The sequence below is a fragment of the Zootermopsis nevadensis genome, unplaced genomic scaffold (genome assembly GCF_977971745.1).
Source record: "Zootermopsis nevadensis isolate Lab colony 2312 unplaced genomic scaffold, Znev_1.0 Znev_ptg000001l, whole genome shotgun sequence".
Classification (NCBI taxonomy): Eukaryota; Metazoa; Arthropoda; class Insecta; order Blattodea; family Termopsidae; genus Zootermopsis; species Zootermopsis nevadensis.
The window spans coordinates 13721840-13733259 of record NW_028259133.1 but is presented as its reverse complement, the minus strand read 5'-3'; the positions used below and the strand labels follow the sequence as shown (position 1 = coordinate 13733259).

Here is an 11420-nt window from a genome sequence, read left to right as displayed (position 1 = left end):
TATGAATCATGCAACGGATTCATGAAATAGACAAACGGTATAAGTATTAAAGAGAAAATGACGTATAAGAGGCAGATAGCTGAGATTGTTCAGACTTCTCCGTTCATGATTCAGGAAAACCAACTTTGTTTTTCAAAATTTGTTATTCCCTTCATTTGCAAATATGTTCTCGAAATAATAGCATATACACTGATGATAAAACTGCGGATCCTGAACGTTTTTTATAATGTGTATTCAACGCTTATCTACCGCCTTTTAGTGGTCAAAATGTATTAGTCTCTATTACAAACTGATCATGATGTTGGTATTAATATATGGTGCCTATGATCGGTGTTAGTGTTGTTCGTATTTTAAAGAGTCGTAATATTTTCGTATATCGAGGCTGTTGAGTTACAGTCGTTTCTCAGCAATATGTCGGCTATGTTGACAGCAGATTGGTGTCCTCTCGGAAGGGACACTTACTTCAGGTAATAATTGCCGTAATGATGCCAACCAAATATTTAATCTTCTAACCTAAAAGGAGGAAAACAAGCAGTTGAAGTGGGAATGTTTTGCAATTAGCCGTATTGTGTATCTGATGGATTAATTTTCCTTGACAGTCTGAGAATACATAAGAATAACCGAGTTTGATTTCGTCCCCAAATAGCACTTTTGTAATGTACTAATATGGATTTATTCCAAAAAGCATAATTTATGTTTAAGTACCAATAAATGCAAGCTGCCATTTCAGAATGACCCTCATATATGCTGTTGTTTTTATGTCCTTATTTTAAAGTATGTTGTTTGTACGTTAATAGAGTATGTCTAAACAATAGAAAATGTTTAAAATTATCTGAGACAACCAGAACTGTGAACAGTTGATGTGGATGAGAAATTTAGGTGGGTGAGAGTTGATAATACCTGCACCTTGTCGTGGTGGTGGGGCTTGAGTACCTCAGTGACCCCAAGAGCTATGCTGGCAGCAGCATAGCTACTGTAGGGCCTCCCTAGCCAGATTGGTCAAGGCGAAGAGGTCAGACTAAGACAGGTACCCTGGTCCTCCAGGTTGGGGGTTGGTCGCAAGGCTAACAACCTTGCACCGTAAAAAGGAAGATGTTTCGAAACCTCAATCAAAACCTCGGACAGAATGGACCAAACAATAGGACCGAATGGAAGAGGAGAATTGAGGAGGCCATGGACCGAATACGGACCGGAGAGCCATAGAAGAAGAAGAAGAAGAGAGTTGATAATCTTCCATATACACAAAGCATGGTTATTTAATTCGGTAGTTTCATATTCTCTCCAAAGTTCAACAGACTTCTTGTTGGTATCATAGAATAGAATTTTTCCATGTTATCCACTACAAATGATAATAGTGAGAGCAAGAATTCACTGGGTAGTGGAAGAATATTAAACTTCTTAAATAATTCCTTACAGGAGGTTCTCCTTTTATTGCCTGCCATTATTCTAATGATCATCTTTTGAATGTAAAATACTTTTTAGCTGTCCACTGAATTTCCCCAGAAAATGATTCCATAGGACATGATGGAATGGAAGTAAGCATAATACACTAATTTTAAAGTTTCTGTTTTCATGAGTGCTGCAGCTGTCCACTTAGCAAAACATGCCAGGCTTAGTTTAGGAGTAATGTATTGAATATGCATTTTCCAGTTTAATTTGTTGTAAATTTGTAGGCCATGAAATTTAGTTGCTTTTATTTTTATGCTATGAATTGTGCAGATTTGGCAAATCAAGTTATACATGCCTTTATTTTTTCAGGAAGTTTGAGATTTATTCTATGTCATGGCAAAATGAGATCAATATGGAAAATGTGAGTGTTGCTGTTGCCCCATATGGAGGACCAGTTGCTGTAATCAGGGACAGAAAGAAGTTTGTAAAAGTTCAGGGAATTGGAAAACCAGTAATTTCCATATATTCTGCCTCAGGAAAGAATATTTCATCAATTGTCTGGACTAGTGGGCAGATCATACAGCTTGGCTGGTCTTCTACGGAAGACCTTCTTTGTGTACAAGATGATGGTTCAGTCTTGATATATGACATGTTTGGTACATATCAGCATACATTCAGCATGGGGCAGGTGTGTGTTTACCATGTTTTCACATGCAGTAATTAACAACATTCATAAATAAGTAGGATTTGAGGTTTTCACAGCGGTGCGTCTGAAGATTGCTGTCTTAGGTTATTGTGTCATGTGATCTGGTAGAAGTATACCGACGTTTCAGAGGTTCTTACTGCCTTCATCATAAGGGTGATGAGTAAGCTGTGCGAGTGGAAAGCACTAGAGTTATAGGGACTGGACAGTTAAGAAGTAGCCTAAACCTAACCAGTGGGGACGTGTCAGAATCAGGCATGGACGTGGGAACCAATAGGAGTGTGTGGGCATGTTGCAGCGTGTGCGAGAGAGACAGAAAAGGAACGAGAGACATTTTACATTACTAGAATCATTTAAGGAATTAAGGGTATTTTTATTACATTAATTGTAGAAAGTAAACAGCTTAACTGCTGTTCCATTTATTATTTGATAGGTGCAGAAAGTTGTATTTATATATTAAAGATCTAGGGGTTTCTGTTATCAGTTCCACATTGTCTGGCTGTCACTGCAAGGTCAAGTGACTAGAACATTGTTTCTCTGTAGTATGATTCCATACATTCAGTAGATGGATCCAAGATTGGCAATAAATATATTTATAGTTCTGTTCTCTAAATTTGCAACAATACTGTGCTACACAAAGGAGTTATGTTCTAATTGTCATCAATACACATTGCATTTGGCCTTGTATTTTTAGAGTAATTTAGCATGTGGTTATTTTTGCAGGAAGCAAAAGATACAAAAATAATTGAAGCCAAGATATTTGCTAATCTTAATGGCACTGGTGTTGCTGTTCTTACATCATCATATCGTATATTTTTAGTCAACAGTGTAAAGGAACCAAAAGTTCGGAGATTGGCTGAAGTTCCAAGTAAGTGTTTGCATAGGTTTATATAATTTAAAATGTAATAACTATCTAAAATAGTAATGCACAAAGTTCCTTTTGGGAACAAGGAAGTTATTGGAGAATCATGGTTTCCTAACCATAGTCTCGTGAAAGATATTAGGTGTACATGTACATCCAGGTGATATTGGCTGCAGCTTCCTTGTACGTTCCTCTATTTCTTAGCTAGATTGCTGTTTTGAAGAGGTCGTTTCTGGTTTTCTTTCTTTCTTTTGAGAGGAGCCTGTTCTTCCTACCTTGCTGTTGTTTGCTGCTATGAATTTGGTCCACATTATCAGACCCAATTTCCTTAAGGTCCATTTTAATATTACTGTCCCATTGTAACTAGCCTTGCAAGTGGGCCTTCTCTTCGGTTTTACTGATATAAAATTTTATATGCATTTTTCAACACTGATGCATACTGCATACCTGGCCCATCTCATCCTCCTTTATTTTTTTAGTTCATTAATAATGCCCAGAGAAGACTGTAGATTATGACACTTCTTCAGCATCCTGTTACTTTCTGTCTCTTAGGAGAAACATTCAGTATGTGCATGTGTATTCCCATGTTTTACATTTTGCAGGTCTAAATGTTCCTCCCAGCAGCTGGGCAATAATTTCTGAAGACCGGCAGACTCGTGTTCTTGTTGCAAAGGACAAGGAACTGTTTGTTTTAAAACAGTCAGAACCACATGCTTTACCAGTTGTGAGTTAATCTTGTTTGACACTCAGTGTACATCTCAGTTTATATTTTGATTTTAAAATATTAACTTAAATTTGGTTGTATATTTAAACCCTAGGAAGGACATTCAAGTTTCTGTTTGGGAGACAGTGTATTTTAGAACTAAACTAACAAAACATTGAATAGAACAAGTTTTCAGCTCAGATAACTTCTCTGCACGAAGGAATGAATATTTTGAATCAAGGAAAAAATAACTGGGATTCTTACCATATGTGTTACTGGAATTTAGCATTATGTTTTCCGAGTAACTTCTAACATTTCATTGGATAAAGCACAGAGTTAAAATCCAAAGAAATATAATAATTAATATTATCATGAAAATCTCAAAATGCATATGTTTGGTATACTTTTAATTCTTATGTGCATATATTGATGTTTTTGATAATGTGGACTATTATGCCTTTAGAAATACCCTATTTACGGTTATGAATTTGGTATGATACAGAGAACTCTATTATGTATGTCTTATGGACAGTGGACTGTTTGGGTATATAGGAAGATTATCTCTTACCATGTGTAATATTAGCCATCTGAAAACATAAACTAAAGAAGTGTCTTTCTATCACCAGACCGTGCTTGAAGTTTTAGATATAGCAGACAACTTATAATGGACACAATAATAAGAAAATTCTCTGAGCTTTTATTTTGTAAATCAATGTAGCATATTTTTATTATAAACTTATTACTCTTGCTGATGTTACTAGATGATAGATAGTTTCACTGTGCAGAGTTATGTTCTGTGATGATTCTTCTGTAAATTTTGTCCATGTGTTACATATAACAAACAGACACCAGATTTCGCACAGCCTGTCAATTCTGTCATTGAGATGGCTGTATCTCAGAACAACAGACATGTTGCTCTCTTTGCTGACAGTGGTCGATTGTGGATTGGATCAGCAGATATTAGGAAACAGTATTATGAATTTGATACCAAATGCCCGTACCGACCAAAGCAGCTGGTTTGGTGAGTATATTTTAATTCTAATTTGTTAAACATTATTTAAGTTTCTTATAAAATGTATTCATTATGAACTGTTAATAAGTATTGACAAACATGACAGAAATTGAAAAGCAGTTTTTATAGAGGTTTTAATTGTTGAATTTTCTTTTGTTAAATAGCAGTGCATAAGTACATTACCTCTTAATTCGAAATTGGAGCTTCTTTGCCCAGGAAGTTAAAACAGTCAGCTGACCGATGAACTTTTTAAAATATGGGAGAAATGTGTAGAAAAAATCTGCAGTGTAATTTAGTTGACAATATGTATGTCTGTTGTAGTGTCCCTCTTTTACATAAGATTGTTGCCTGGGACAACAAAACTTGTTTTAAACATTTTCATTTTGAATAACTGTGTTATAAATATTTGTTGACATAAAGAAACTGGGACTAGTGGAATCTTATACTTTCATATACTCCATTATTTTGTTGTGGACTTTGGATTTTCGTGGGTTATTTATAATAGTGTAAAGTATTAGTTGGTATTAAGAATTCTTTAAAAAACCGTTTTAGTTTAAGGTTTTCCTGCTTCATATTCATATTCCATTGTGTTATTTATCTTTATCTTTTGCATAAAAACATTTTTGTACAACTTTATTTTGGCATTTATTATCATAAATATAATTTGAATTTATATAATTTTAAATTGGATTGTTTTTGCGTAGGTGTGGAACAGAAGCTGTGATTGGTTATTGGGACAATGTTTTGCTTGTTATTGGCCGTCAAGGTGACTACATAAATTATGGCTATGACTCTGCAGTTCGGCTGGTTCCTGAGATGGATGGTGTTCGTGTTCTGTCAACATTTAGTCATGAGATGATCCAAAAAGTGCCTTTAGTAGTGCAGCAGATTTTTCGAATTAACAGCACTGATCCAAGCTCATATTTGTTGGAAGCTTCAAAACAATTTCAGGTATGTAGCTTCTTTCTCAAATTGAAATAAATTATATATTTATTACAACTTTATTTATTTGAAGTTGGAGTGCTCTGAATGAGGTTTTTGCCATGGTTCTGTGACATCTCTTGAATCACTAATCAGCATGTACTCCAGATCTTATTACTGTTTATAGTGACTTTGGACTGTCCTTAAAAAGTGTGTTTGTATGAGAAGACAAGTAGTGAACTGTTTAAATTTATTGACCTTATTACATCACACTTCTTGCATGAGAAGTATTGCAAAGACTTGTCACTATTTGTAACTGTGGTGAAAAAATTATATGGGCCAGTAAGATGTGAAAATTATTATGACTGATATTGTGTGCTTGTGTTTTGTAAGGAAAAGATTCTGTACATGGTAAAAATCTTGAAGGTACTCCTCCTCACATAGCCATTCTTGTATACTGCAAAAGATGTTTTGAATTTTAGTCTTTTATTTTTGTAGTAGAATGATCCAAAGAATGTGTTGTTGTAAATGGCTGTTGGTTTTACAAAGCATTCAGCTGGATAAGTGCTTAGAAGTAAATAACAACACATTAGTTTGGATGTGTTAACTGTATTAGAAATACAAATGCTAAGAGAAATATAAATTGGATTGCAGGTGATACTGCTGAATCTACAGACATTTTTAATCCTTTTGTTTCTGAATTTACATTTATTTTTATATGTCTGCATCTACCACCTCATGTTGATAAGATGAGAAGGGCTTGTTTCCAGACATGATTTTGTATTGGTGTATACTTAACTTGAAAGATTCGAGGTTTTCACAGTGGTGAGTCTGAAGATTGCTGTCTTCTGGGTTGTTGCGCTGTGTAGTCTGGTAGATGTCCACCAACGTTTCAGAGGTCATGAAACATTTCCCAGATGACTGAGGCAGTATGACCTCTGAAATGTTGGTGGACATCTACCAGACTACACTGCGCAACAACCCAGAAGACAGCAATCTTTATGCTTAACTTGTGGTCTATAATGTACCTGGACATCTTGCATTGCATTATATTACACTGAAATACTGTTGTCATGTGAACACTAGTTAATTATCTGTTCAAATAGTCATAGATAACAGGATTTCAGAGGTAGATTGTTGAATATGTTGAATGGCAACACAGAAACGCAGCTATCGAGCTGATGAGTACATACGTCTAGTGAAGGATCACTTGGAAGTAGCTGTGAGACAGTGCATTGAGGCAGCTGGTTATGAGTTTGATACAGGAAATCAGAAGATGCTAATTCGGGTGAGTTCTTATCTTAATAATGATTTATATTTTTTTTTTTCAGTGCTGTATTGTCTCAGTTACTAACAGAATGATTAAATAAACTATAAATAAATAAAATAAAATCTATGTTTTCCTCTTCTTCACCATTTATTTTTACTGGTAGAATTGATCTGTCTGTAAAAGAAAATAATAGGGTTGTAATTGTATGTCTATATGAATAGTGAAGGACAAAGTGCAGCCCTTCCAGGTAAATGGAAGCAATATATAATAGTACTTACATATGAGTTCTCGTACAGTATGGACAGTTTGTACACCTCATTGTCAGTTAGGTGATTACTGTAATATTACTTTATATTTATTTTACGTTTACAGGCAGCTCAGTTTGGGAAGGGTTTTGTCCCAGACTTGAACTCAGACTCATATGTGAAGATGTGTCGCCTGTTGCGTGTACTCAATGCTGTGCGGGACAACAAGATTGGTATCCCACTGACATGTACACAGTATCCTTTCAAAGGTTTCTTAATGTTTGACACTACCCACAATTTTGTAAGGAATGGGCATAAAGTTGCAGGATTCAAAAGAAAAAATATTGTGTTTTTATCATAACATTTATGCACATTCCTTCAGAATACTCTCCTTGAACTATTATAACCTTTATCACATACTTTTGTTTTCTCATTTCTGGGAAATAAAAAATAATTTAATTTTAGCCTGTTGATTATGATTATCATAGTACTGTTAAAATTATTAGAGCTTTTCCTGGAATTAAAATACATCACATGTAGCCAGATCTGGTGAAACTGGTGAATGAACTATAATTCTAATCCCTATCTGGCAAAGTGGTAAATGAACTGTTATTCTAATCCCCATTTCTTTGTAACCTTCTACCAGACTACACAGCACAACATTAGATTAAAAACTTGTCATTTATGATCTGTTCATATACAGTGATTGTAAGTTACTCCAGTTTTATCACAAAAGAGACGAGATGAATTGGTGCTGGTCACATTACATTAGTAACAAAAAAGTAGTTTAAAACCTGTCATGTATAACACAGATTAACAGAATATTGTATGCTAAGGTTTAGGAATCAATTCATGTAGAGGTAAAGAAAGGTTTTGAACATGAAAGTAAAAATAGTAAAACACTCATGAGGAAGACCAAGATCAAGAACAACAGAATGAAGTATGTTGGAGGAAGTTGTGGAGGAGAAGGAGCAGCTGTGGGAAGACATAGATGGAGAGGCTTGGTTGTCATATAACCCACATAAAATGCACTGTACTTACTCTGTGGCCCAATGGTTGTAGGTAGAGATAGTATTGTTGTGTTGTTCCTTTATCATCACCACAGAATGCAGCATCTGACAATCCAAGTACTTTTGGATAGACTTGTTTTAAGACGACATTACTATTTAGCTATCCAAATTGCCAAGTACTTGAAGCTGCCTTATAATGAAGGATCAAGCAGAATATTGGCTCACTGGGCATGCTATAAGGTACGTCTTTGATCCAAAATTTTACCCCATGTAATTCCTTCATTCCTATGTAACTAATTTTTTGTTTTTTGTGTTTGGAAGTTTGAATGTTTTATTCATATCCTAGTAAGAAATATTTAGGAATAAGTAGAATAAGTTTAGCAATGAGTCAGCTTTAACTTTATGTTACGTTAAATTATCCTGTGTGTTCATCGCATTGTACTGGCTCTAATAAATATTGTAAAGTTTCTCTGCTGCAGGTAAAACAGACTCAGTTGGATAGAGAACAGGTTGCACGGGATATAGCTGAGAAACTGGGATATGCACCTGGAATCTCCTATAGTGAGATTGCCATGAAAGCAGCTGACTGTGGGCGCATGCAACTTGCTATCAAGGTTGGTTTTGTATAAAGTCTCAGCCAGAATATATAAGCATGAATTTTGTGGTACAGGCCAATAGAATTAGTTTTATTTTATAATGACTGCATGTTTTTAAATTAGTTTAGAGCTATAACCAATAAAATAAATTTGTAGGAACTTTGAACTTTTTCTTAGCCAAGTTTACAGTGCAGCCAAGATCCATCTCTGTATATTTTCAAGATCAATACATGTCTGGTCACTGCAGAAGTTTATAAACAAAACAAATAGTTGCTTGACATCCACCACTCTGGGCATTGTAAACATGTGATTCAGGTGTCATACAGTTTTGTATTTCTACAGGTGGAAATACAAGTATGTGTTTAATATTCAGTATGCAACAGAATGGACAGCCAGTGCTGTTGGCATGCTGGCAAGAGTAAAGAGTTTGTTTGGCATCTTTCAAGAAGTTTAAGAATGATAAAGTTTCCTTTCACAACACAAAATGGAGCACTCTTTTGTAGGATTTGAGATTCTCATAACAATGAAGGCTTCAGTGTTGGCTTCTGGATTGTGATCCATGCAAACTTATAGGTAGATTGCAACTTTTCAGAGGACCATACTGCCTACATATCTGGGGCTGAAGATAGAGTCATTGTGTTTTTCTAAAACATTGGTATCTATCTACTAGTCCACATGGCGTCACAGTCCAGAAACCCAACATCAGGACACTCTTTTGCTTGCAGTTGATGGACTATGAACCACGTGCAAGCCTGCAAGTACCGTTGCTGCTGAGGCTGGGTGAAGACAGACCTGCTCTAGTAAAAGCAATTGAAAGTGGTGACACTGATCTTGTATACACTGTATTACTCCACTTACGTGAGAATATGCCCCTTGGAGAATTTCAGGTATTGTCACTTTAAACTCTCTTTCATTGTATTTAAAATTGGTAAAACTCTGGTGTTTCATATGAAACTGAGTACTGGGTTGAAAGATCTGTATTTGTATTTTTTTGGTTTTAGGAAAGTTACGATTAGTTATTTCTACCTGTTTTCAGTGTACCACCTTTTTAAGATTGATACTGAAAATATATAACTGATCAAGCCAGACTTACTTTTATGTTATATCATTCACTTTTTTTTGTTAGAAATAGAAACATTTTAAAATGTGGGGTAGTATCATCTTCATCGTCAAAAAAATGCATAAACACCCACAACTTATGCCATCCACTGACTACAGAAGTGCAAACAAGCAAGCTGCCTTCTGCTACTGGTAAAAAACCTGTCAAGAGTGGTACCACTCACACATAGTGAGTGAAAGAACCATGAAGCTTCAATTTTAAACGTGAGAAGCATAAGAAAATGCAAAAAAAAAATCTCTGGAAAAAATACAGATTTTAGATCCTTCAAAAGTTTGGGATGCTGATTATGGGGTCAAGAACTGTATTTCATATTGCCAGAGCAAACGTGAGTGATGTGTGCGGTTCATCACTTCTGGAAACTGTTGGCATGACAGTTATTATTTTTCCTGTCATCACCATGTTAATAAAGTTCTGTTCATCTCCTTGTGATTCTCTATGATATGATGTACTGATGCCTAATTTCATAAAATACATTTCTAGGTAAATATGTTGAATGAATAACATTTATGAAACAGTAAAACTTGTTAAATCCCCATACCTCCTAGGAGTCTTTAAAATCTGTGTTCTAATGCTCTTCTTATCTTCAGAAGAATTTCTGTAATACTTTGTCTCCTTTGTATATGGACAGATGGCAGTAAGGAACTACCCAGTAGCACAGGCTCTGTATCTAAAATATTGCCGTGATCACAATCGGGAAACTCTCAGAGACATCTATGTTCAAGAGGATGATTACAATGCCCAAGCAGCTTGCTTTATTCGAGAAATCTATGATCCTAAGGTAATGGTTTTCAGGTACAAGCTTATTTAATTTGGGTTCATGTTGTAGAATTGTCTTTTTGTCCAGTGCCATTCAATTATGAAGTCAAGTATGTTTAAGAATAATTGGTTTCAGAAAAAAGTTGTATGTTAATACAGATTTTAGAACAAATGTTTTTACAATCCAGTGAATAAAAGTGGTTCAGTTAACAAATAGTAGCAGCTCGTGGTTCTGTTTCTTGCGTACTTCTACATCATAGCTTTTTTTTTTTCATTTACTTTACTCAGAATGCTAATTTATAATGGTATATTAGGATTAGGATATTGATAATATTATAACAATACAAAATGTAACAAGTTGGCAAGCATATGTTGTTACCATAATTTCTGTGGTTATCTGAGGAGTCCACAGTTAGCTGGACAGGATCCAAATACCCTGTCCACACTAAATTCATATCCCAGACAAGTTTTATCACTGGCACCATTCACAAAGGTCATATTCTGTCAGCCATTCCAGAATTGTTACAGAATGCTTACATTTACTAATTTGTTCATTCTTCTGTTCAGAATACTTTGACTGTGGAAGCATCACTGTCAGCAGCACAGGAGAGTTACAGGCGAGCCCGAAATGAATTTTCTGCTGGATTATGTGAAGAGCAACAAAAATTGCTAAGGCAAGATGGGGGGGATATAAATATATATACAGTTCACAGATCAGGAGAAAATCCCTGCTAGGAATTCAATATACGCGCATGCGCAAGATTTCGCGGTGAGTGACAACCCATCTTAAAAGCATTCGTTCCACAACCACTGAACAAACAACAGACGATAGG

General features: G+C 35.3%; 1 protein-coding gene across 2 annotated transcripts in view; it reads left to right on the top strand.

Annotated features, from left to right (window-relative positions):
- The first annotated feature begins 271 nt into the window (after positions 1 to 271).
- Positions 272 to 11420, top strand: part of Vps16A (vacuolar protein sorting 16) — a 19447-nt gene continuing 8298 nt past the window's right edge. For both annotated transcript variants that reach the window (XM_022064159.2, XM_022064153.2), the window contains exons 1-13: positions 272 to 467; positions 1759 to 2077; positions 2816 to 2960; positions 3557 to 3678; positions 4503 to 4678; positions 5374 to 5620; positions 6753 to 6878; positions 7233 to 7360; positions 8211 to 8355; positions 8595 to 8729; positions 9437 to 9598; positions 10460 to 10609; positions 11155 to 11261. In XM_022064159.2, coding sequence (XP_021919851.1) covers positions 412 to 467; positions 1759 to 2077; positions 2816 to 2960; positions 3557 to 3678; positions 4503 to 4678; positions 5374 to 5620; positions 6753 to 6878; positions 7233 to 7360; positions 8211 to 8355; positions 8595 to 8729; positions 9437 to 9598; positions 10460 to 10609; positions 11155 to 11261 — 2018 coding nt within the window. In that variant the 5' untranslated portion in view covers positions 272 to 411. The remainder of the gene's footprint in view (positions 468 to 1758; positions 2078 to 2815; positions 2961 to 3556; positions 3679 to 4502; positions 4679 to 5373; positions 5621 to 6752; positions 6879 to 7232; positions 7361 to 8210; positions 8356 to 8594; positions 8730 to 9436; positions 9599 to 10459; positions 10610 to 11154; positions 11262 to 11420) is intronic.